The 27,775-nt window shown below is 39.5% G+C and overlaps 1 protein-coding gene and 1 long non-coding RNA gene across 2 annotated transcripts; both read left to right on the top strand.

The window, feature by feature from the left end:
- Nucleotides 1-878: 878 nt before the first annotated feature.
- On the top strand, nt 879-24,905 carry LOC311005274 (uncharacterized protein; the record flags this gene model as incomplete). The annotated part of the gene is made up of 11 exons (XM_083997631.1): nt 879-1,194; nt 4,734-5,441; nt 7,609-7,728; nt 8,597-8,716; nt 17,061-17,180; nt 18,117-18,236; nt 18,382-18,501; nt 20,391-20,510; nt 20,863-20,988; nt 22,078-22,197; nt 24,760-24,905. The coding sequence occupies 11 exons, from the start codon at nt 879-881 to the stop codon at nt 24,903-24,905; spliced, it is 2,136 nt and encodes a 711-aa protein (XP_083853757.1).
- LOC311005569 lies at nt 11,222-14,512 on the top strand. Its single transcript, XR_014596354.1, has 4 exons — nt 11,222-11,413; nt 12,358-12,498; nt 12,743-12,838; nt 14,261-14,512. It is a non-coding gene; the product is annotated as an uncharacterized lncRNA (long non-coding RNA).
- Nucleotides 24,906-27,775: the final 2,870 nt, after the last annotated feature.

Raw genomic sequence — 27,775 nt, 5'->3', positions numbered from 1 at the left:
ACCTTATTTATCTGATTCCCCCTCTGTATGAAGATATATAGTCTTCTGCAGGCTTTATGAGTCGTCTGCAACTACAGTAACAGTCTGACATGAAAATGCACATGCTGTTAATGTTTTTAATGTATGATTAAAAATGTGAATATGGTTGCACATAAAGTTGAAATAAAATATGTTTTTACCTCTTCTCATGAAATTATGGTGACAATGTGATGTAGGCCTAAGTGTATATTTTCTCAAAACTTTATTGATCAATATCTTCTTTGTGAAAATTAAACCACAATTAACCTTTGGGTAACACTTTATAAATACACACTATTAAGCATTAATAAATACTGAATTCTTTATTTATAACGCATGAATACTCATTGAGTTAGTGCTTATCAATGATGAGTAAAACATTTTTAATTGTTTTCATAAACTACACAGGCTTACTAATGAGTATTCCTCATGTGTTATAAATGATTAATTCAGTATTTAATGCTTAACTAATGCTTAATAGTGTGTAGCTGCCTATTATAAAGTGTTACCAACCTTTATAATAAGAATAAAAAAGAGAAATGTGTATAAAAATAAATAAATAAATAAATTCCAACCTTATGGGCCACCCTGTATGAAAATAATAAAAATGTTTTAACATCAGGTCAATATCAAGTTCAGGTGTAAACTCAGAGACACGTAGCAGCTGCAGTGAGTCCAGCCCTGGTCCAGCCTTCCGTGGACAGACTCCTGCCTGCACCAGTGCCAACTGTCTCTGGATTGGGCCTCCGGTCCCCCCACACACACACGCCCGGTGGGCTTGTGGACCAGATCCTATAAGTAGGCTCGGTTCAGCTCCAGGGTTGGACACCCAGAGAGGGACGGAGCTGAGTGCGGGCAACATGACTCTGTTAACGCGGGGACTGCTCTGCTTCATCGGCATTATTCTGGCGTCAGGAACTCTGGGACAACGACACGGTCACTCTCGTCCTCTCGTCTCCAGAGTGTCCCCGGAGGTGTCCCCGGCAGGACCCCGTCAGCGCTTTGACATCAAACCCATTGAACAAACATCAGACGAGGTCTCGAGTTCAGAAAGTTTCCAGGAGGTCCAGCTGGAGGACTACACCGTCCCGGACTCCCAGCAGCAGCAGCAGCAGAGGGGCCGGACAGGTGGAGACAACCACCTGACGCAGGGGACAGGGACTGCAGAGGGCGGAGGTTGGTATACATCCGCCTGTCCTGCACGTTGTCACCGCAACAGCTTTTAACTATCCATCTCTTTTCCACGCGTTTGTCAGGCTTGGACACATTTGCTGTGGATCTGACTGTTAGTTTAGTTTTTACTGATTCAAATGGATTCTGTTGAGGAGGTCTGGCAGAGTAGGGGTAGACTGAGTACGTTTGAGACACTTTTTTATTTTCCATTTTTGAACAGATATGGAAAAAAAAAAGTATAGGCTAACACTGAAAATAAGTGATTTTTCTATGCTGTTTAATTAGTTTGTATACTAAGTTATTATTGATGAATATCATTTATTATTTGTTCATTTTTTCCACAATCAGGTCATAAACATGAGGTGCATTTTTACCATGGTACAGTTGAGACACCCATTGAAACCCATTGATGATGACTGAACATCAATTGTAAATAAACTTTAAAAAAAAAACAATTTGACAAGATATTTCAATATAAATTAATTCATCTTTATCCAAATTAAAAACAATGGAATATTATTGTATTATTAATACAAATATTATTATATTATAATTATATAACATAACATTATAATATTAATAGTATATATTAATATAACACTGTTTAAGTATCACAAATATTAGTTTTTTTTCCCATTTCTTTTGTTTTTCAGGTCTTATTATGACTTATAAGTTATAACATGTTATCGTTAGCCTACACTGCACAATTTAACAGTGTTGTGATGTAATAGAACTCTATCAAGATACAGTTGAGACATTGTGTCTCTCAACTGTACCCCGCTGACCACTTTGTGTATTTCTCTAGATTGTGCAGTGATCTAACATGCTACGATAGCATGAAATATGTGAGTTTTTAGGGCACAAAATGACGTTTGCAATGGTGTAAGTGATGGTCACAAAAGGATAATAAGCTACTGTATTCGTTGTGGAAGGGACATGGTAAAGTGAAATTCTTACCCTAGTAAAAATACTTTTGCTGATATCTTTGGACTGCTAAAACTCTTCAGATTTACCACAACCAAAGAGGATGCTAATATGCATGTGCTGAGTAAAAATGGTGGCTCAGCCTTGCAGCGCAGGCAAGATATGAAGGGTGTTTCAACTGTACACATGTCTCAACTATACTCACTCCACCCTACTGTAGTCCAGTCCTGGAGCCAAGCACCTGATTTTACATTAACATATACAAACATCAATGTAAAAGGTATTGTGCACCATAAAATCACCATAAATACTGCAAGACCTTCTGTCTGTTTAATAAATGTTTAGCCTTACACTATTTAACATCCTGCTGGGTTTATAACCAACTGGATTTTTTTGTGCCAGACAATAAATTGAAGAGATGTTATTTTGTATGTTAATAAAAGGCCCATTTATACAATCTAATTAATATAACCCAATACAACCTTTAACATGCTCTTTGATGACTGGATATAACATGCCCAGTCATTTTTAGATGAAGAAATGCAGAGACATGACTTGAAGTAGAATATTGTTTCATATTTTCCAAACAGCAGTGAGACTAATTACTGTAAATGGCCTTCAGATTATTTTCTTTTTCTTTTTTCAGATGCATAGCTCTGTGACTCAAATGTAGTAAATTATACATAAGAGGCACAAACAGCCTAAATTAAGTTTTCTGTCGATAAAAAAAAAACTGATTGACCACTTTATAAGACAGTAAAGGCTATAGCTGGTTGGTTTAGGATTAGCTTTGTATCTAAAATGCCATTCATTTTCATAAATTAAGTGTAACATCAGACTAGACAGACTATAATGTCTCTGGCAACATCCTGCATGCTCTTTCCCCTCTGATGACATTCACAGCTAAAATGTGATTAAACTAATTTATTGCTCATGCTGCCTGCAATGTGGCGTTTTATCTTGTTTGTCTTTAACCCCGGTAACAACTGCTCTGTTCCTATCTCCTCTGCCTCCCCCTTTCCCTCGGCAAAGCTGGTGGCAGTAATTTCAGGTTTGATCGCCATCAGCCTGCCCGTCGCCCACTGCCAAAGAAAAACAAGCTGCCCTCACAGCTGCAATACGCTTCTGCACCATTTGCATCCTGGCAGCCTGCTAAAGATCTGAGTGGCTCCTCCGCAGCCATCAGCAGTGGTGCAGGTAGCCATATCTAACACTTTCTCAGTTAGATCTCCCAGAATAACAGCAACAGTTGGCAATAATATAACTGATGGCCTTTGATAAGTGCAGATATTAGTATTTATGTTACATTTAGGATCATCAGAGGAACAGTAGATCACAGAATATTTGTTCAAATTGTCTCATTCACTCATCGTAACAGTCCTGTGTGTACTTAAAGGAATAGTTTGAACATTTTGGCAAATTTGCCCATTGCCACAATCCCTATAGTTATAGCAGTAGGTTCATTACCTTTAATTATCGGTGAATGTTGAGATCCATGTGGCAGAGACGTGAGCTGCTCAGTGAACACAATGGAGGTAAATGGTACAGGTCCCCTGTCCCTCATCAAACTCATCAACAATCCAACTCCAAAACACTCCTGTGGAGAAGTTGTGACCTGCACATTCACCACACTATGAAATGATAATGTAACATTACGAGACAGAGTTGTTTTTGAGGCAAATGCATAGCCGGAACTACATTCCAGACACGTAACTTTGAAAGTGCAAGTGGGGATTTGCTTCATGTGTCATAATGTTACATAAATACACATTATTATCTCATAGCGTGGTGAATGTGCAGGTCACAGCTTGTCCACCAGAGTGTTTTGGAGTTGTTGGATTGTGTATTTGATGAGTTTTATGAGGGACAGGGGACCTGTACCATTCACCATTTAAAGCAGAAGTGAGTGATCCGGTCGTTTTCGCTAATGCTGCGTTCCAGGCAGGCTTTTGAAATCGTAAATTACAGCTTCAAGTCACAACTTACGACTTTGTAGCGTTCCAGGCAACCCACTCGTGTTTTTCCGACCTGTTTTACCTGTGAAAGTCACTATAACGGCCACTCGTAACTTCCGACCGGTGAACTCGTACCAGATCGAACTGGTACCACTTCACGGTCGGAAAAATACGAGTTTCCTTGAACGCACCATAACAGTCCTCGTCGCTACGTCACCACATTCACGGCGTTCCTTGGCTGCACACACAGCCCTGCATCTCCTCATTGGATAAAAACTGTAGGATACGATAAATGTTTTCTCTTCGGCTCAGAGCAGAGCAGAGTGACTGAGAGACCCGTGTTTCAGACCAAACACTCTATGTAAGTGATTGCTGTCGGAAGATATAACTATTTAAGACTTATATTAACACAAATATATCACTCACTTCTGCTTTAAGTTCTGGAAGCACACTCCAGTTGGGGTCAAAGTTCAGAGCTAGACGCATGTAGGCCTACATCTGTTGTGCTAACAGCTTAACTGTATTAGTGCAAGCTATAGGAGATCAAGCTAGTTCTTTTCCTACTAACAGTTTTACTACTCTGTCTTTAATCCCAAAACCCCTCAGTAATACACTTTACAGTCCGTTTAGAAATCTGTTTGTAAATGACTTATTTTCTTACAGCAGCAAGATCCAACTGCAGGAACCGACCGATAGACCTGGTCTTCATCATAGACAGCTCCCGCAGTGTTCGTCCTGTTGAGTTCGAGAAGGCCAAGGAGTTCCTGCAGGACATGGTGGACAGCTTGGAGATCGGGTCGGACGCCACGCGGGTGGGCCTGGTCAACTACGCCAGCACGGTGCAGATCGAGTTTCTGCTGAAGACGTACTTTGACAAGTCTTCCCTGAAGCAGGCGCTGGCCCGTGTGGAGCCCCTGGCTTCAGGCACCATGACGGGCATGGCCATCAAGACCGCTATGGAGAAAGCCTTCACCTCCGAGGCCGGGGCCCGGGCCAGTTCTGTCAACATTGCCAAAGTGGCCATCATAGTGACGGACGGGAGGCCCCAGGACAAGGTGGAGGAGGTGTCAGCAGCGGCCCGGGCGTCTGGGATTGAGATCTACGCGGTGGGAGTGGACAGAGCTGACATGATGTCCCTCCGCCTCATGGCCAGTCCCCCGCACGATGACCATGTCTTCTATGTGGAGACCTATGGTGTTATAGAGAAGCTCACTTCCAAGTTTAGGGAAACCTTGTGTGGTAAGGAGGATGATGATAATGGGAGTGCGGATAATCCGATAAATGGTGGATTTGATGATTATGGACTAGGCCTAGATGGCAGGAAAGACGGTAATGGAATAAATAATGAAAATGACGGTAAAGGAAACAACGGTATGTCAGATCCATCTTTTAAACTAACCTGTGATGTATGGGCAGCAGCACAGAGGGAAGCTCCGTTCTTAAGTCAACAGTCCTCTTCTTTGGTTGTTGAGAAACAAAGAAAAGGTTAACTAATGACTCACCGCCACTGGCTGTGTACAGTATTTCCTAACTGTCACCATGGAGATGCATGATGAAAAAACAGTTCAGTATTAATGCACTCAGCATTAAAAATGTACATTGTACTAACCAACATAAAGAAGAACAGACCTGTGATCAGCAGTCTCCACACTGATAATCACTTAAAAATGGCTGCAACCCTCCATGCTGCTGCCTTTACTCCGCACAGGGAGCGCGCTGCTGTTTGCACTCTGCGCCCTGCTCAGTTACCTGAAGACGTGCTTGGCTTCTGCCAACATTAACAGACTCTTATCCTGCACGGCACAAAACTAATTGATGTTAAACATAGTTGAGAGGAAAAGTTCTGGTCTAAGGGATATTTCAATTGCTTGAATGGCTTGATTGCTTGAAAAAGCTTCTGGATGCATGCAGCGTTATTATATACTCTAATTAGAAGAAAGGGAAATAGAAAGTTACTAATTTTGTAGCAAAGTTAGGTAAGACATGTCAATACCAGACTCGTATTTAGCGTAAAGGAAAAAATTATCAGTAGAATATTTTATAAAGTAAAAAAAAACCAAATTATTTTGCACAGAACCCTCAAAAGTGGCTGATATTCTGCTTTATCTTCATATTCATCAGCCCTGTATAACTTATTGCATCACTATGGAATAGGGATGTCACGATTATACATTTTCTTGGTACGATTATTGTCAGAGAAATAACCACGGTGTTACGATTATCACGATTATTATGCATTCATTAATTTCACAACACTATGAATGTGTAAAATCAAATATAGTCAAAATATAATTACAATACTCATTGTTTACACAAAATATTTCAAGTATCTATTAATATATGACCAATTATTAACCCCCCAGGGGAAGTGTTTGAAATATTCAGGTCATAAATTGTCATAGACCAAATGTTTAAGTTTATTTTAGTCGTTTTTTGTTTAGTTTAGTTGTTTTTTTAAAATACAAATGACACGCTAACATTTAAATTCCTACCAATTCAATGTTACATTAGCTAAATGGACCAGTAGCTGAGCATTTACCTTTATTTTGGCGCCACATCTGCCGATACTGTTCCAACATAATCTTATTTGGGAAGTGACGGTATAAGGAATCTTTACGATTAATTAATTGTGGCGTTTAATACCGCCATTAATTGTGAAAACAAGTAATCGTGACATCCTTACTATGGAATATAGTTCCCATTCACTCATCAATAGAAGAGGGTTGTCTGAGCTTTGGTCTAGTGTGTATTGGTAACACACCTGCTGAATCTGAGACATGAGTGTCTTGTATTATGTCTTAATACATAGGGAGGGGTCTGAAGCAGCCACAGCTGCAGCTATTCTCCTAGAAATAACTGTATCCTCAGCCTCAGATCCAACCAAATCTCAACCCATGAAAGGCCCAGTATTAGTTGGGAGTTATTGAGAGGGAGTGAACATTTCCACCATGAAACACACTGGATTGGATGGAAATGTCAGTATTAACATTTATCCTCGTTCATGTAACCATACTCAAACCATGTTAAAAATCATGGCTAATTTCCAGTTTGTCCATTTTAAAAGCTTGCTGCTGAGTGACAGTTTGAACCTGAGGAGTCAGTCCCAGCAGCCTCTGTGTGACCTCTGTCGTCCACAACACTGACCTCACAACTAAACACAGTGTTGTTGTGAAAGCATGTCGCCTGTGTGTGACTCTGTGTTTGTGTGGTCTGTTCTCCATGGAATTTTTCTCTTGAAAAAATGAAATGGAAAGTTTTTTTTTCAGGTGACCTCAGTTGAAAAACCTGTAAAACATTTCAAATGGATAAATGACTCAATCTCATCCTTCACTAATAATGTAGAAGTAAAATCACACTAACATGGCTGTAGTGGAAGCACAGCGATCAAGCAAACTAATCTTCATGTGGCTTTAGAATGAAAATTAGCTCAATTAATGGGTGTGTACTTACAATTTACTCATATTCCTATATGTAACATAGAAATGTTTAATTCAACTGTAGCTCTAAGCCAATCAGAGAGTGGAATGTTTCTTTTCAGGTTTGGATGCCTGTGCTCAGGGACACAGTTGCCAGCACATTTGTGTCAACAGTGACAACTCATACTACTGCAAGTGTCGCACGGGCTACGTCTTAAACCCGGACAAGAAAACATGCTCACGTAAGAATCTTCATCGATATTTTCATGTTTTTGTGAAGCAGTGTCCAACAATGCCTTTTTGTGTTTGCACAATTCTCCATATGAAAACCATGAGTGAAGAAGCTGACCATTGTTTAAAGTTATATTTTGACAGAATTTGATTTAGATGATGATTTTGGATTAGATGAGGGGGGGAAAAGTAAGAATTTAGATGGATCCTTGGAATTCTAAGCTCCAAAGTGTTTGCAGAGCGTTGGTGAGGCATTTCATAGTGTGGCCACACTGCATACCATCTCTTGTTACCAGTGTTTTGGGTTGCCCTAAATAGATTAGAGCATGCCATTCAGTACAAATGAATGAAGAGGACTTGATTAAGGCCTGGATTGATGAGAGGCACAAATGACATGTGACAGGTTGAGATAAATGACCTCATGCAAGAAAAAGTCTAAACCCAGATATAGATATTATCTTGAGATGTGTGTGAGATTGCATTTAAAATCCTGATCTTAAAGAAACCCTATAATTACATTAGATCATTCAACTCATACTGCAAATCTAAATATTAGGGTATCTCAAATAGGTTGGCATAAAAGTTTATGCAGTGCATAAATACTTTAAGGCAAGTAATAACTTAAATGATCATAAAACTTGAACTGGGACAGACGCCAAGATTGAAACAAAGCATCAAATGTTTTTAAAGGAACAATAACCAGTCTCATTCACAGTGATAGTGATAGTGCTCACAGTCTGGCAGGACTTCACCAAGAACACCTCGGCTGGTGTCAAATTTGTGGGTGATATGGAGTTGGAAATACAATAGAGAATGCAGTGGCATTGTGACCTGTTTGATTGGACTGAGTTGGTTAGATGTGGCCGTGTCTCTTTGCAGGTTCTGATCCATGCGCCCTTGGACACGACTGCCAGCACATCTGTGTAAACAGTGACGACTCGTACGTCTGCAAGTGTCGAGCTGGATACGTGTTGAATGCAGACCAGAAAACATGCTCACGTAAGAACACACAACACTTCGGACAAAGTTCACTGTTTGGCTTTGGGCCATTTACACAGGTTATGTGTTTTGTATTATTGAATATATTTACATCTGCTTCAGCTGTCATCTTCATATACAAAGCAAGAGCTTGTCACCTGCTGCTGTGTGACCCATTTTGCTTCAGTAAACAGATGATGCTTTATGTAATGAACTGGATTATTAATAATTGCCATAAACACTTCTATGATAAAATGCCAGGGAAGGTTTTCTTGACAGGTTTGGATACATGTCTTAGCACTATGATAGGATAAGATAAAATAAGATACAAATTATATTATTAATCCCAAAGGGAAATTCAGGTTTCATACATGCACAAACATCAAACCAGATAACATTTACAAGAAGCTGAACCTTTCTAGTAGACATGGAATTTGTATGATGGGACATATTAAAGGGATAGTAGCATTATTTTAAAGTGGGGTTGTATGATCTACAAATAGCCCCTAAGTACTTTAATTGCAGTAGAATTGATTGTAGAATGCAATTAAAGTACTTAGGGGCTATTTGTAGATCATACAACCCCACTTTAAAAAAAAATGATACTATCCCTTCAAGATGCACCGATAAAAAAGCTGTAGAAATACCTTTACACTGAAACTTTGTATCAGTAGAAGCCTTGGCATTCTCTCAGTCTCTGGGTGTTTTTCTTGGAGCCCTTGTGGACCCAAGGTCTTCACTTCCGTTTTACCTGTAGCGGTCAGTGCTTGGCATCTGGTTATTCTGAAAAATAGGGAAGTGAATCCTCAGTTCAGTTTCTGAGCTCTGCGATGATCAGTTACATGCCGGTGTATCTCTTTTCAGATCTGGATACATGTGTCCAGGGACACGACTGCCAGCATGTTTGTGTCAAAAATGGCTATTCTTATTCGTGTATGTGTCACGAAGGATATGTATTGAATGCAGACAAGAAAACATGCTCACGTAAGAACCCTTACAGTTGGCTTCAAGTCTTTTCTTGGTGCAGTGTCTATGCTTTCCAAACCCAGTCTTAGGAGCCCTGAAGAATCCCTACAGTCTGAATAGCTTTACAATGTTAGCTGCTACGACACTTTATGGATGTGTATTGTGTACGGAAGTGAACATTTGTTTTAACTGGGAAATTCAGTTTGAAAATGTCCTCATGGGACATTAAAGGAGCTATTTGTAAGCTTTGCTAGTGCTAATTTACCACTTTATATTCACCAGTATAGAAGTAACATTGCAAGTTCAGTATCAAACCTCGTTCCTTTACTCTTCAAAAGCCAACTCTAGCAGTTTGCTCTTTCCTTCTACTGAAGTTAGCGTGCTAACCAGTCAGTCTCAGTCTTGCTGTAGCCTCCAATCTAATCTAATCCTATGGATGTAGGGTGGCTCATCTGATTCATTATAAACTCTTGTAAAATGACAGTTGCCACCATCCGCTCTTGTCAAGAAACCAAGTGTTAGCAGGAGAGAACTTAAAGGGATAGTTCAACATTTTGGCAAATTGGCCCATTGCCATAATCACTATAGTCATACACTGTAAAAAATGACTGTGAAATTTACATAAAAACTATGTAAAATCACTACAGAAAAGTATTGTAAACCCCAAAACATTTACTTTTTGTTTAAATCACAGCGAACATTTGTAAACTATTAAAACAGAATGTTTTGTTATATTTACAACAACAACATGTGATTTTAATCAAATTTATTTGTGAAAACTACAAATATTGGTAACAAAAACTGAGAAATACTGTGATACTCATGACAAAACAATTTTGTTAATTTGACAGGCAAATATTGTAAAAACTATAGTTTTAGTCAGTTGTTTTGAAAAATACATAAAAAATATGTACGTCACTTTACAAGTTTATGCTGTACTTTTAACATGATTGATGAAATAATGCAAATATAGGTAATATTTTCACAAAAAAAAATCATTGTGAATCTGAGAGGTAGACTAAAAAGTAATTCACAGCCTTATTTGAAAAGATCAGGCGACCACTGCTTTCCTTCCTGGAAAAGGACCTCCTGAATCCTCTCAGCACTTGGGGGTGGGATTGGCTAAGGGGGTGGTGAGGATGGCAGTGAGTCGTGCACTCTTGTTCAGGGTATCAGTTTGCTGGGTTTTTTATTTTTCCTTATTTTATTCAAGGGGGTCATGTTTTGAATATATTTAACTGTACATTGTTCTGTATTGGACCTCTGTTTTTTTGAAAATTAATTTGAAAAAAATTGAAACATTCAGGGCCAATTATGTTAATTTATCTTAATAAAATCTCTGAAAATCACAAAAGTGATAATTTGAGTTAGACATATTCAAATAAATGCTTTAAAATTCAACAGATAATTTTGTCTTATATTACTTATATTATTTAGCCTATTTTCACAAAAGAAATTAGTATTTGACAAACAAATTATAATTTTAAGATACCCTTAATATTTTCAGTAAATACCAGTCAGAATATTTGAGTATGGAGCAATTATATCAGTCGATTTCAAGCTCTAACCTCATCTCTAGCAACAACTTCAGAAAATGAGTAGTTTTTACGCAGAACGTCATGACGTGCCGCCATTCGCGCGCAAAGAGAGTGGATTCATGGGATATCTAACGGTACCCTGCTTCTTTTGAAAAACACAGCAAATCAACGGTCGACACCACAGTGAAAACCACTTGGAGGACTCCATACCCTGGTAAGTAGAGCGTTAATATTTTATTTAATATTGACCCTGTCTTCCTACACACAACTTTACAGGGTGTATTTTTAATACTGTCACCAGCGGCACCATGCTGTTGTAGGCTACGTTACGTTAGCTAACTTAGTTTACAGCTTTCCACAAAACTGCTCAGCTAACACACGGTTCATTCAGCTAAGGCACCGTTTATACAGCTAATGCCACCTAAAATGGACGCAAAATGGGTTAATTTATTCATCAATAAGCACTCCACAACATGTTCAGACATGACGAGGCTTTTCATCGCGCATGCTGAGCATTGGGGGGGGGGGGGGGGGGGGGGGGCTCTGTTTCTGTGGCTGCTGGTTGAACGTTACTTGGACGAGGGCTGCATCCGTGGTTACAAACGTGAGTGATTTCTGTACGGCGCGCGTGATGTATCAAGTGGCCGGGCTCTCATAGTGACGCCGTAGCTGCGCATTCACAGCTGCAGGGGATGACGTGCTAACAGCTAACAGCTGCTACATCAGCTGATTGAGCCTCTTGCAGCCGCGGATCGGCTCACGTTAACGTGGACTCGGTCCGCTCCTCTCGGTCAGCTGGTGAAGCAGCGGTCTGAGGAGCATGATGTCCGTGACGTGCCCCGTTATGCGCGACGAAGTTGTGAGTTGTCAGGTGATGAAAAAGACACCTGATCACATGTTTATGGAGTATAAAAACTGATTTAAAAAAAAATAATAAACGATGCTTAGCCTGGCAGTGGGGCAAGTAAGACCTGGCCAGGCTTATAATACACTGGGGGAAGCCCTGTAAGCAGAGAATTTATGGCATAGCAGTGTACATCCTATTAGAAAATATATGGAACAGTCTTGCATCTTATTCATCTCATTACAACTCTTTTTTGAGTGCTGAATGACAATAGATTAGACCACTTTTTTTCTCTTTTCTCATCTCTCTTTCAGGTTAGCGCAGAATTTCTGAGGATCACCACACTGAATCTTGAGCTATAATTCATGGCAATGTTGGACTTCAATACACCTGAACTGCTGAAGGATGGTGCCGCAGGAGAGAGACGTCTGACCCAAATGAGTGTTCTACTTGAGGTATTAAAATGTATTCTCGACCTATTCAATTTCTGCATTAACTGCTTTAATCATAACTTCACCTGTCTCATTCACATTTCTCTCCTTTAAGTTAATTACATACAATACATCTGTATTGGCTTCCTCCTCCTAATATAAATTCAGTTGAAATGTTTGACATGTTAGTACTGTATTTCCAGAAAAGCAAAACTCTTAAACGCTTAAATAAGTCTTTCAGCAACTAATCAATTGTAATACTCTGCAGAGTGGAATCCCCATTCAACGGACGCGGGAGGTTGTCATCTGATTTCTGATCAACCATCTGGAAGAAGATGCCAGTGCCTTGTTCAAGGACATTGAGGTTAGTATAATACTGTATTTAAAGGGATATTTTGGATCTTTTTACATGAAGCTGTATGACATCCTTATTAGTAGTTACGTGCATCAACAGTGACTTTACCCCGACTGCGTCGTGTGAGCAGAGTTCCGGCCTGGTTTTGGTGTGGACGAAGCAAGTTCGGCTAGTTGGCTGGGGTCACAAAAATAAAGTGTTTTGCTTCTCAAAACCATATGTGTTCAAAAGAGTAATAATTTGCATTACAAAACCGTTATCCATGAAAAAGTCTGACCTCACAATCACCAGGTACTATTTTCTCTCCCTTTGTATCACTGTGCGCTGCCTCCTGTAGACAGCTGTGCACGTTTCCATCACTTGTTTAACGGTGCTTGGATAGTTAGAGGCAGAGAGAGAGAGGAGGGACAGGGAAGTGACAAGCTGAAGTTGGACAATAATGCAGCACAGTCCGTGATGGAAGATCAGCCCGACAAATGTACACAGAATATCAGACAATCAGCGATTGAGGATGATTTGTTTTTCTTGCCGTTATAAAACATATAGAGAGCCTACACACCAGCCACGTCCACTGTACTCTGGCTCAGCTGACCGGTGTTCAGATGGCAGTTAGAACTAGCAGAGGCTCCTCTGACAGCTGCAGGTGAGCCGCAGGTGAGCTACAGGTCAGCTGTCTGGAGAATGTAGCGCCATTCTATTTTTTTTTCAGCAGCAATGTCCTTGCAGGTGATGCACTATGTCTGTCTGAGTACGTTTGTCAGTCTGATCTTCCACTATGCACTGTGCTGCATTACTGATCACCCATCACCCTGTCTTCTCTGCTCCAACTCCATCTGACGAAGTTCAGCATCATATTCAGATTCATTAAGGTATCCCTTTGGCTCTGTGCTAAAACAAGGGATGGCTTCATCACTTATGTTTACGTTAACTATCCGAGCAGTAAACTCTGTGAAACAGGTGATGGAAACGTGCACAGCTGTCTACAGGCGGCAGCACGCAGTGATACGAAGGGAGTAGCGCCTTGCAATTGTGAGGTTAGACTTTTTCGTGGATAACGGTTTTGTGATGCAAATGTATCACTCTTTTGAATGCATATTGCTTTGAGAAGCAAAACGCTTTATTTTAGTGGCCCCAGCCAACTAGCCAGACTACATTCGTCAGCACCAAAACCAGGCCGGAACTCTTCTCACAGGACGCAGTCGGGGGAAAGTCACTGTTGATGCACGTAACTATAAAGATGTCATACAGCTTCATGTAAAAAGTATCCTAAATATCCCTTTAACAGTGTTAGTTTTAAAGTTACCACAATACTTGTTCAGGTTGTCCTCTTTATGTCCTGTTACACTCTTAATGTTAGTAGGTGGTAGTATTTGTCTTGTAACATGCAGGTTGAAAGTGAGCTCCTAACGGTTATCTTAACAATGTCTGCAGGATGCTGCTGATGGATCTGTCGGTGTTCAAGAGGAATTTGTAGATGAGGTGATGAAGATTAACCTGCTGTGGAACCAAGATGGGTCAGTGGATGTCAGGATTGTGTTTGAGGGCAGTCACAGACTGCGCTCACCCTGATGTACTATTGTCTTAATGCTTACATAAGAGTTAGTGAATAGTGATAGTGAAATTGCACTTGGTATTGTTTACTGTTGTGGAACTTTAATGTTAAGTGTCACTGTTCTTGGTGCATTTTAGATGGATGCAAAATGTCATTGTTCTTGGTGTATTTCAGCTATATGCAGTTAAATCTGGCCTGATGCTCTCATAACATGGACTTTTTCACATACTCATTGGTAAGAATAATCATGGTTGAGTTATTCTAGATAAAATGCCAACAATTTTATCATGTCACCCATGTTGAGAGTTCTCTTAATGCTAAAATGTGTGTGTGTGTGTGTGTGGGGGGGGTGGGGGGGTGGGGGGGGGGTTCTTTCTTGAAAACTGGTCACCATTGGTTTAAGTGATTTGGGAGAAGCCGCAATACTGTTTTCCTGCTTACTAATGAGCAGAGTTCAATTCAGCTTGCTGTTCTATAGCATGGACTTTTTTTTTTTCAACCTGGATTCAGTCATAGTTAAAAGAACCAGTTCATGTAGCTTCTTTATATGTTGACATTGAAAAAAATTCATCCAATTGTTTGAAACTATTGATGATGGCTGTTAAATAAATGTCCCAAAAGTTATATTTTCCTCTCTTGTCTTTTTTCAAGATGTAATTTACATGTTTTGGTGTAGGTGTAGTCATTTTGCAGGTTTATAAATAAATTATGTAAATTTTACATAATAACTTGATTATTAAAACATAAAGATACAGCATATTATGAATAGATTTTATGTATAATATACAGAACAGCTCCATTTAAAATGCAAAGTTTTACTGTTGTTCTACCAGTTTAAATTAGTTTTTTGTTTGATATTTTCCTGTTAATTTGATCATTTATTGATGCACAATAAGCAATTATTACATGTAAAAAATACAGGAAATGGTCTATTTATATACAACATCGTTATGCGAAATTAACAAATTATTTTTGTAGACGTAACAGTTTTTTAATGTGATTCAGATGTGATTTATTCACTGTAAATCAATTTACAGATTTCGTCAGTAAAGTTATCTACTGTGCTGCCGTATTTTTTACAGGAATTCTCTGGTAACCCCAGCTGCCAGCGTTTTCCTGTAAAAACGACATTTTTTTTTTTACAGTGTAGCAGTAGGTTTGTTAACTTTATTTGTCGGTGTAAGCTATTTTTAGAACAGGCTGCTCAGAGCTACGCTATGGAGGCTAAAGGAATTTCTTGGTTTCCCTCATCAAACTCATCAAATACACAATCCCAAAACTCCAAAACGCTTTCGTGGACAAGTTGTGAGCTGCACAATCACCACGCTATGAGATAATAATGGAACGTTACGAAACTGAGCCGTTTTCAAGGTAAATACAGAGTCTGCTTGCTGAAAAACTTTCCCTGAACGCAACGCGCATCAGCGGTTTTGCATGAATTTACCTCAACAACAACTCTGTCTCGTAACGTTCCGTTATTATCTCATAGCGTGGTGAATGTGCAGCTCACAACTTGTCCACGACAGCGTTTTTGAGTTGTTGGGTTGTGTATTTGATGAGTTTGATGAGGGAAACCAAGAAATTCCCATCAGCCTCCATAGCGTATAGCCCTGAGCAGCCTGCCACTCCGCTCCGCCATTCTAAAAATAGCTTGCACCGACAATTAAAGGTAACGAACCTACTGCTATGACTATAGTGATTATGGCAATGGGCCAATTTGCCAAAATGTTGAACTATCCCTTTAACAACAGCACCTTTAAAGTCTTGGCTATAATGTCTTGTGAAGGTTCTCAGTCACCCAGGTAATCATAGTCATTAAGTGCTAAAACCCAATGGAGGGGAAGACACTGTGGGGGTGGTCCTGAAGGTCAGGGGGTCTCCATGAGTCACACCTTGGCCCATATGACTCACATGATGGCAAAGACAGTTCAGAAACAAGACGCCCCACTATACGAGTCAGTTTCCTGTAGCTATCATGTCTCATGGGTTTCCTCTAGGAGACCAGCAGCGGCAGCAGGTTTTGAGTCTTGACTCCAATGGGGGAAGTGAACATGAACACAGATTATGGTTGATTCTTTTGCCCCATAGTCACTGAACTGGACACATTTTTCACAAGTCACATATCTTCTGATTATTCTGACATGGAAATGGCAAATTTCAGACAGACAATCCAGAGAAAATGAACTTTGTTCAAGGCCTGTCTCTGTCTCAACAACTTGGGACAGATCTCCTCTGGTGGTGCTGAATCAGAGCAGTCCACTCGGTCCGGTTTTACGCTTTACGAAGAAGATAATATAAATAGCTCACTTACCTCTACCAATGACAACTTTTATCCATCGACACACGTTCACAATCCTTAGAGAAGAGATGGGGGTATGGGTGACCACAGCCACTTAGGAGACAGGAAGTGTATACCATTTCACATTGGAACAGCTTGTAATGAGTCATCTTGTCAGAGTAGTAGAGTATGGTAGTCAACAACCCTCTGGACCAAGGTGTCATCCCCTCCATTGGTTAAATATCTGCAACTCTTACACAAGTTATTATTTTATTTTTTAGAACTAAACTAAAGAAGCCTTTCAGGAACCATAAGAAGTTTAGCACTTAACATCTTGGCTATAATCTGTTTGTCTGATGTAATTAGATTGTTGTTTTACATGTGTGAGTGTGTGTTTTCAGGTTCAGCAACATGTGCCCAGGGCCATGACTGTCAGCATATTTGTGTAAAAACAGATGATTCTTACATCTGCAAATGTCATTCAGGATACGTACTGAATGCTGACATGAAAACATGTTCACGTAAGCACCTTTATTTTTTCAGTAGAGTGTGTAGTGCATGCATAGAGCACATAAAGCCGTTTGTCTGGTCTATGACACTCACTACTTTTGTGGGAAACTTGATTAAGAAATTACTGCAATTCTGAATTACCAAACGTTTTAAAGGTATTTAGGACAGAAACACAGTCTTTGTGCCTCTTGTGACTTTTAATATGTCTTTCTCTGAGCATGGAACACTGTTTTGAGCTCAGTTTAAAGGGATAGTTGAACATTTTGGCAAATTGGCCCATTGCCATAATCCTTATAGTCTTAGAAGTAGGTTCATTACCTTTAATTGTTGGTGCAAGCTGTTTTTAGAATGGCAGAGCAGAGCCGCGAGCTGCTCAGGGCTACGCTATGGAGGCTAATGGGATTTCTTGGTTTCCCTCATCAAACTCATCAAATACACAATCCAACAACTCCAAAATGCGCTGTTTTCGAGGTAAATTCATGCAAAACTGCTGATGCGCGTTCCCGTCGAGGGCAGTTTTTCAGCAAGCAGTCTCTGCATTTGCCTCATAAAACAACTGCGTCTCGTTACGTTCTGTTATTATCTCATAGCGTGGTGAATGTGCAGGTCACAACTTGTCCACGAGAGCGTTTTGGAGTTGTTGGATTGTGTATTTGATGAGTTTGATGAGGGAAACCAAGAAATCCCATTAGCCTCTGTATGCTTATGTTTTTAAAATAGCTTGCACCGACAATTAAAGATTACAAACCTACTCTATGACCCTAAGACTATAGGGATTATGGCAATGGGACAATTTGCCAAAATGTTGAACTATCCCTTTAAATAGTGAGTAATTTACAGTAACATGAGTAAAATGAACGATACTCCAGACAGAGGCTCCAACAGTCCAGACTCACCTCCACTCATGTCATGAGATGTCAGTCACATGTGAACCTGTTTCTTTTCAGGCTCTGATGCATGTGCCTTTGGACATGATTGCCAGCAGATATGTGAAAACACTGAGGACTCTTATATCTGCAAGTGTCAAGTGGGATATGTGTTAAATACAGACCAAAAAACATGCTCACGTAAGAACTTGCACATTATGATATGCATGCAGTGTCATTTGTTTTCAAAGTTGAAACTCACGCATGCATGGAAAGAGGTGATGGAGAGAATCTGGCCGGTCAGTCCTGATGGATGAGTGCTAGCTGTGGAAGTGTCTCTTTTCAGGTTCGGATACATGTGACCAGATACATGACTGCCAGCATTATTGTGTCACAAATGGTGATTCCTACCTTTGCAAGTGTCGTGAAGGATATGTTTTGAATGCAGACCAGAAAACATGTTCACGTAAGAATCTCAACTTTACCTATTTATTTTATTTGCAAGTTGGGATGTTGCAGCAGTGTTGAGGTGTAAGTGAACATCTGTCACATAAACTGGAAGTAATAGACCTTTAGAAATGCATGTGTTAGTGCAGGATCTGTGCATTACTAAAAGATGAGTTAGCTATGTAAGTTTGGGTAGGACCACGACTGACAGCATATTCACGTCAAAAATAGTTTTTCCTAAGTTTGCAAGTGTCATGAGTTACAGATGTCAATTGCAGGATACAAGATATGCTCACACAAAAACTAGAATTTTCTTACTTCTACAGTTTATGTACTACAGTGAAGCACAAACTTAAACATCTCTGTGGGTCTCATTGTTTACCAGAAACATCAGCATTGAGTTTACCTGAACAACTGGAGGTGATGGTTGTTGTACTGTGGACACAGAGCATATAATTAGACCATATGGGTTGTGTTCATTTTCCTGTCCAGTGCCTATGTTATTTAATGCCAGATACAAATGACGTATGGTCAGATGTAGTGTAGGTTACTTTGATGCAGGAGAAAAGGATTTCCCAATTGACCACTATTGTTGTTTTAAATCAGTTGTGTTGTTGAGAAATTAATATACACCAATCTAGATGCAAAGAGCACGCACATCTGTCTGCTAGGTACACAGAGTGTGTTCTTAAAGGGATAGTCCAACATTTTGGCGAATTCGCCTATTGTCATAATCCCTATAGTCATAGCAGTAGGTTCATTACCTTTAATTTTTCGGTGCAAGCTATTTTTAGAACGGCGGAGCAGAGCTAATGGGATTTCTTGGTTTCCCTCATCAAACTCATCAAATACACAATTCAACAACTCAAAACACTCTGGTGGACAAGTTGTGACCTGCACATTCACCACGCTATGAAATAATCATGTAGCCTATTATTTAACATTACGGCACATGAAGCAAATACTCTGAACTACTTGTGCTTTAGAAATCACTCCGCCCAGCAGCCGTGTCTGAAATGTAGTTCCGGCTATGCATTTGCCTTGAAAACAACTCTGTAATACAACATTATTATTTCATAGCATGGTGAATGTGCAGGTCACAACTTGTGACCTGCAAGAGAGAGTGTTTTGGAGTTGTTGGATTGTGTATTTGATGAGTTTGATGAGGGACATCAGACCAGTACCATTCACCTTTATTGTGTTCACTGAGCAGCTCACATCTCTGCTCCGCTGATCTCAAAACAACATGCACCAATAATTAAAGGTAATGAACCTATCCCTATGACCATAGGGACAATTTGCCAAAATGTTGAACTATCCCTTTAAGGTGCATAGGTAAAGGAACACATCCATGAATAATATATTAATTACAATCTCGTTGAACCATGTGTCAGTCACTGGAACTATTTTTTCCACCATTAAAATAGGGGGAAAAAAAGAAGACATGTGCCAGGAACTTGACACTTCGTGCTTTTGATTGTTAAAACGTATAGCCTTGAGACACGCATGGCCATGCCTAAAGTAACATGTGAGTTGACTCATTAAAGTCTCCAAAATCAGTTAAGTTATCTATGATAGACAGAACTGGACTAAGTTAGTTTGACATAAAACTGTCCAATCCCCACGATGATATCGTGAGATGTTAGGACATTTGATATGCATGTCACTTTGATCTATGTGCCTATGGACACGATAGCCAGCTGATTTGCATAAACAGTGATGACTTGTATGTCTGCTAGTGTATGGGATGCGTGTTGAATCCAGATATGAAAACATGCTCACGTGAGAACTTAGAGGACTTTCTCTTTGATGTGCCCAGGGTTTATTTCAGCACTGGTCATCACAGGTTTGATCACTTATCAGGGTTCCTTGACTGTTGTAGTCAGATGTGGAAGTATCTCTCCTCAGGTGCAGACACATGTGCCCGTGGACATGACTGCCAGCACATTTGTGTTAAAAGTGATGACTCGTATGTCTGCAAGTGTCAAGTGGGATATGTGTTGAATGCAGACCAGAAAACATGCTCACGTAAGCACATGAATTGTTTCAGTAGCCTATGTTTGGTGTCTGTGTCAATCCAGCATCTCAGATATCCCACAAAGCACCACTTTTTTTTTAAATGTCTCAACAGGACGGGCTCATCAAAATTTTAAAAACTCCATATGGATGGTGTAGGGGTTGATGAAGGAGTCTATTTTTATGGACTCACCATATATCATCTATCATTCTAGACTGATTTAAGTAGTGCCAGATTTAGATCTTTATGAATGAGAAATGGTAGATGGACATCTTGAAATTGACATCATTATGGGATGCCCAAAAGGCCAAGTCGTTAATGCCATAGGACAGTGTCACTCAAGTGTGAGTTTGTCTTTTTCAGGTTTAGGGTTGGATGCCTGCGCCCAGGGACATGACTGCCAGCACATATGTGCCAACAACGGGAACTCGTACATCTGCAAGTGTCCAGTGGGATTTGTCCTGAACATGGACAGGAAGACATGTTCACGTAAGACACTTCAACATTCTCACAGTATCTAGTTTGTTTTACTCTGTAACAACTCCAAGAGCCGGTATTATGGTATACACATGCATGTTATGGTTTGTTTAGGATTCCATGAATATTATAGAGATGAAAGCCAAGGGTTTGTTGGATGGTTACCTAGTCACATTTTGACATGGACGTCTAATTTCTAACTTTTCACAAAATATACACAACATACAGTACACTTAAAGGGATAGTTCAACATTTTGGCAAATTGGCCCATTGCCATAATCCGTATAGTCATAGCAGTAGGTTCGTTACCTTTATTTGTTGGTGCAAGCTATTTTTAGAACCGCCAAGCTGCGAGCTGCGAGCTGCTACACAATCCAACAACTCCAAAACGCTCTGGTGGACAAGTTGTGACCTGCACATTCACCACGCTATGAGATAATAACCGAACGTTACCAGACAGAGTTGTTTTAGAGGTAAATACAGAGACTTCTTGCTGAAAAACTGTCCCTGAAGGCAACGCGCATCAGCAGTTTTGCATGAATTTACCTCTAAAACAACTCTGTCTCATAACGTTCCATTATTATCTCATAGCGTGGTGAATGTGCAGGTCACAACTTGTCCACCAGAGCGTTGTGGAGTTGTTGGATTGTGTATTTGATGAGTTTGATGAGGGAAACCAAGAAATCCCATGAGCCTCCATAGCTTCGCTCTGAGCAGCTCGCGGCTCTGCTCCACCGTTCTAAAAATAGCTTGCACCGACAATTAAAGGTAACAAACCTACTGCTATGACTATAGGGATTATGGCAATGGGCCAATTTGCCAAAATGTTGAACTATCCCTTTAACCAAAACGCCTGGAACACTTTTTTTTTTATTCCAGTCGTTATAAGCAAACAGGATATGTGTTCTCCAGTGGAGCACCCCTTCATTATGAACCATATCATATCATAGCTCATTACCATGAAGTTGTCTAAACTTCAACTTTTTTTTCTAATGCTCACACTGCAGAAGAGCCACCTGTTGCATACTGTAGCTTGTTGCTATGAAACGTTAACTCGCATAGAATATGAATGACTTCACTTGTGGAAGTATCTCTCCTCAGGTGCAGACGCGTGCGCCCACGGACATGACTGCCAGCACATTTGTGTCAGCAGCGATGACTCGTATGTCTGCAAGTGTCGAATGGGATATGAATTGAATGCAGACCAGAAAACATGCTCACGTAAGAATTTGCTTTTTTCATAAATACATAATGGTGTTTGTGCACTGAATCCCAGGCTGTCCATATCGTATAGGTTCTTATAGACCAGCATTTCTCACCAAACCCTGGGCTTCAAAGCAGTATGGTCTGTTGCTGCAAACAATGAGGGCAGCCGGACTGATGTATGAGACTGACACATAAATGAATGTGGTCTCCACGTATCCCTCCAACAACTCTATCAACCAAGGGTTCAACTGCTGCCCTGAATGTTGTTTGCATGTGGCCCATGAGCCAGTTTCAAATCATCCACAACTGTGCAAGATGATGTAAGGTGAGATGCCAGCTTTCCTAAAGTTATTTAATCCCACTATTAATTATATTATACTGTATAGGCTACATGTCAGTATATAAGATGGCAAATATATATCTCTATATTTGCCATCTAATAAGTTAGCTTTGACCATTTTCCTCACTGAGTGGTTCTGGAATTTGCATTTGTGGCCAGGAATTCAGGATGAGTAAAATCATTTTGTAGAAAGCTGATCTGTCCATCTATATAAAACTACTGTGGCTCTGACACTGCATCTACTGTACAAACACAAACCTACACCGAGTACCAGTCAAGGTTAACTGCATCTTTGCTTGCTGACACAAATTGGTGAAATATCCACATTTCCCAATGAGACTGCATCAATCTAGACAGAAGAATTACTAGACAGGACAATATACAGTATACGGACTTTGGTTCAAATGATATTGTCTGAGCTGAGCCCATGTCTTCGTTGGATAGGTAAAAGTTTAGCCACTGCTCAATATGTCAGCCGTCTGCTCCCTGCCCTCTCTGTGGCAGCAGTGAATGATGGTCCATTTATTTAAGAAAAAGTCTAAACTCTCGTTAGGGTTTGCAAGTAGCCTTCATGAGCTATATTCATTCTAATTATTAAATAATCACTTTTTTTGTTGAAATGTGTCAGTTGAACTCTTGAGAAACCATCAGTTTAAGTACAGATTTATAGTTCAACATGAGGTTTAAAGGAGCTATTTGTAAGTTTTCAATTTCAATTTCAATTCAATTTCAATACTTTATTGCCATGTCAACATTGTTGATTGGAATTTGTTTCAGTGGGCTTCACACATAAAAACATTCATCCAATACATGATGGAAATAAAATAAATGAGAAGAATGAATAAAAAACAGACTATAAGAGAAAATAATAATACCAAGGCACATAGGGGTTGGCAGTAGCATCAATTATTGGTGCGACTGCATAAGTAAAGTGCACAATAAAATGTGTAATAATAGATGAATAAATAAATACATTTGGCACATTAAAACAGTACTCTGCCCCCTGAGTAAACCAAGACGTTTGGTATTTCTGGGGTATTGAGGAATCGGACAGCTTGTGGGTACTGTTCTGGAACCTGGTTGTTTTGGACTTGATGCTTTTCAGCCTTTTTTGTGAGGGTAAGTTGTAACATGAGCTTAGCATCAAGTTGTATTCCTTTACTCAGTAAGCTGTCTCCAGCATTGGAAAGCACTGGTCACTTTAATAGCAATTTCTCTGTAGCCTCCTGTTAATGCAAAGATGGCTAAAGTTCTACGAAAACCTACAGAACCCCCCTTTAACCTTTTAATTATAGAAACAAACTGTGACAATCATTGACACTTTTGAGGAGGTGGCAGCTGAAACCTCAATGGAGCGCACATGGTTTGTTACACACCGACTCACACTTCAGTGGAGACATTGAAGTCTGCCTTGTGTGAAACAGAACAGAGGGACAAGGACTGCAGCCCTAATTATGGTGACCACAGGTCCACTGGTCTGTAACCCTGTCACGGGTCAGATTTTCAGCTTTTGTGAGTGCAGACTGAGCCACAGCAAATAGAGCCAACTTTCACAGAAAAGAACAAAGAAAAAAAATTCTGTCTTGTTTATGTGCACATGCAAATTTCAGTGCAGTGCTCCGGGCAGGAGCATGGTCAAATCTATGCTACTGATTAAGTGGGTTTTGCTTATGTCTTTGGATTAAGCTGTTCACTTACATTTTTAATAGTTACCATATATTCCATGTCTTTCTTTTTGCATTCTTCAGTTGTGGAAAAAATCTGTAGCAGACAGCAACCCGAGCTACAGCGTCCAGCAACAAGCAATACCACAACTTCCACTGGTCCAGCCATACTGTCCACAGCACAGTTAGAGATCATAAAAGTGTCTTGTCCTGGTGTAAGGAAGTCGTATGGTGTGTGTTCACTGTGGACTGGAAAAGGACCAAAAAAGAAAAACAAAAAAAAACCTGAAATATTTGCTCATAATCTGCTTGCTGTCTGTTGTGATTGTCTCTCCCAAGTGATTTTGTACTTTTTTTTTAATTTTCTAATCTCACTCACCAAAGAAAAATCGCTAATGTGCAATGTGTGTTTTGAACAAAGGTCCAAGGTCAACTCTTTGTGGGTTTCGATCTGGGAAACATTTGGTGAACTGCTCTTTCCTGCCAAGCAGCCAAATGTAGCGTTTCAAAGAGGCTACACTAAACGTGATGGAACACCACTCACTTTCTCCATATCTCTTCTCATTGTTTCAGAGGAAATGAGAGGTGAAATCACCCAGGATGCCTGCATGTGTGAAGCGCAGATTGTGTTCCAGAGAAAAGTACAGTCGACCATTCACGAGCTGAGCAGAAAACATATCCTTTTGCATCTCACGAGTTGGGGCTTGCGGGGGGGCTGAGTCTGTTTTGAGATCTTAATTGTGGATATCCTGTGAGAAAAAATATCTGATTTACATTTTTTAAAAACAATAGATATAAGCAGGGCCGTTGTATAGGGGAGAAAGGTGATGATAATTCTAGGGGCCCAGCGCCCAGTGGGGCCCATAAAAAATCCCAGTAGTCTAATCTTTGTATGACTGATTTATTCTGCGTAAGACCCTGATTAATACTCACAGTACACTGTAAAAAGTCAACATCTTTCCAAGAATATTTGTCTTATTTCTTGTCCAAATGTCTCATTTCTAGCCAAAGCTTATCTCTTTCCACTTAAAATAAGACTCATAACCTAAAAATGAACTTGTTTTTAGATAATTTTCACAAATTTTCACTCGAAATAAGTAGAAAAATCTGCCAGTGAAAGCATGTTTTTTGTGCTTGTAATAAGGAAGAAAAACTTGTTCCACTATCAGATTTTTTCTACTTATTTCAAGTGAAAATCTGCTTGAAAGAAGTAAAAAGTGTCTAAAAACAAGCTACTTTTAATATGATGTGTCTTATTTTAAGTATAATGAGATTAGTTTTGACTAGAAATGACATTTTGACTAGAAATAAGACAAATATTCTTGGTAAAATACTTGAGTTTTTGCAGTGTAATGCTGCATTAGCATCAAAACAAAGTAGGCTAAATAAAAAATGATAATACATACATAGTCTAAGAAAAAAAACTGGAAAAGTTAGAGGGAGGGGCCCACTTTAATATTCTTTAAGGGGGCCCAGAATTCCTAGCAACGGCCCTGGATATAAGTACTAGGTCTAATGACATTTTATATTATATTATATTATATTATATTATATTATATTATATTATATTATATTATATGTATGATTGTCTAAAGTGTTACCATGAACACTGCAACATAAAAAAAAATTCCTTGACTGTCTGTTCACTAGATGAACTTTCGGACAAAGTGAATCTGATTGAAGGTCAACAGCAGTACTAAGAACTATGATGTCATCAGAAGACATGTTAAAGACTGGCAATGTATCCATTTTTTTTTTTTTGACCACCAGAAATCATCTGTACAAGCCTCAAAATAATAATAATAATGATCACAATGTTTCATCTCTATGACGTGTCTGAGATTTGATAGAGGTCTGTGTGGTGTTAATTTTATATTGTAAACCTGCATTTTTGCATTCACAACCCTCTCTGTTGTTGCTTCTTATTGTAATGTTGCGTATCACTGGTGTAAAATGTTTACATATACCTGTGTTTTTGTAAGAAAATGAACATTTCCTCCTAACAGTGTAAACGCCATTGAGTTCAGATCCATGCACTGTAAGGTAATTAGTGAATTTATAGAAAAGGTTGCAGTCTTTACTTCATCAGAAAAACGTGTTCCAGTTCCACCACATCCCTGTTTGTTTATTCACTGCCCTGTGAGCATTTCTTGGTCAGTGTTGTGTGCTCTTAGTAGAACACAAAGACTCCATCCACAACCATAACACAACAACTAATCTCTTACGCAACAAGAGCATTGTTGCTATCCCCCTGGCTGCAGCATTACGCAGAGAAAGGACCAAAATAAAACCTGATCCAACTGGCTCCCTGCAGCGTTCAATCACAGATTTACTACAATCCCTTTCATTAAAAAAAAGTTTCAACAACTTTATTGCACAACATGTATTGGTGATTGTTGTTACAGACAGGTTTTGGTGGAGGTAGGAGATAGGGAGCTCTGACCGCTCCAGTACTTTGCTTGGCAAGTCATGGACCAAAGTTTCTGGCAGCAAGCCTGGCCATAAAAGACTATTTTCAAAGCAAGTTTTGAATGTGGGACATTTACAGTTGAGACCCATTCAGTTAAAAGAAATTCACTGCACAGATTTTCTTCTTCACACAATCATGTAGGCCTACCTACTACATACTCGGATCTGTGGAACACACGTGGAAAAAGTGTAAAGTATTTGTGGTGCAGGCTTCTGTGTACACTGACATGTCACATGTGCATTACATGTTGTGGTGCTTTTGTGCAAGAAACAACCTCTCTGTATATTTTCTATTGGATTGAAGCTGCAAAATGGAAAATAAACATCTGAAACAATGGATTCAGCTCTCTGTGTTTACTGTGTTACCAAGCTGCATGCTAAACACTTACAATAAGAGCCCTCAGCAGCAGTTTTGAAACTGAGAGTCTTGGTAATGCTACATTGGGAAACACAATTAAAGAGACACTGCAGGCAAAAACATTGATTTTTCATGCACTGGTCAATTTTGAGATTTGGGGCTAATGTGCTTCCTTAACATGTCTTCAAGACTAGAGAAAAATAGAGCATACTGTGCCCTGATTATTGCTGTATCTCTCCGTCTCCTGCACAATGATATGGGCTCCAGAAATGGCCATTTCCTTTGTATCAGCAACAAATTGTAAAAGTATGAATAACAATCTATGAAATTTTACAGTACAAATCTAAAGTAAAGGCTGTTATCTCAAAATTAGTTTTTCCTCATACTCTGTGTTTAGGTGTTTTTACAGAGGGATTTGTTGATTGCTCATTCACAGCCTGATTTATACAAAATGTTATGGTGAAATTCGATTTTTTTTTTAGGGCTGGTGACAGTATTTTCTCATTTATAGACTGATGAAAAAAGATATCCAAAATCCCCTCTGTAAAAACGTTTGACTCTAATAGTAGCTTTTCCAATTAATAGATTTCCATTCTGGAAAGGTAGGCAAATTATCACATAGGCTAATTAATTAGATATTGCTTCATTTACATATTTAAACATACAATTTGGCAAATCTTGTAACACAAAAAATATTTGTCTTAATGTAGGCCTAAGAAACTCGAGAAGTTTCATTGTGATATCTAGTTTAAATGTTGACCC

This window comes from Trachurus trachurus, assembly GCF_905171665.1.
Source record: "Trachurus trachurus genome assembly, chromosome: 22".
Lineage (NCBI taxonomy): Eukaryota > Metazoa > Chordata > Actinopteri > Carangiformes > Carangidae > Trachurus > Trachurus trachurus.
Note: the sequence above shows the minus strand (reverse complement) of the source record. Positions and strands in the feature narration are given on the sequence as shown.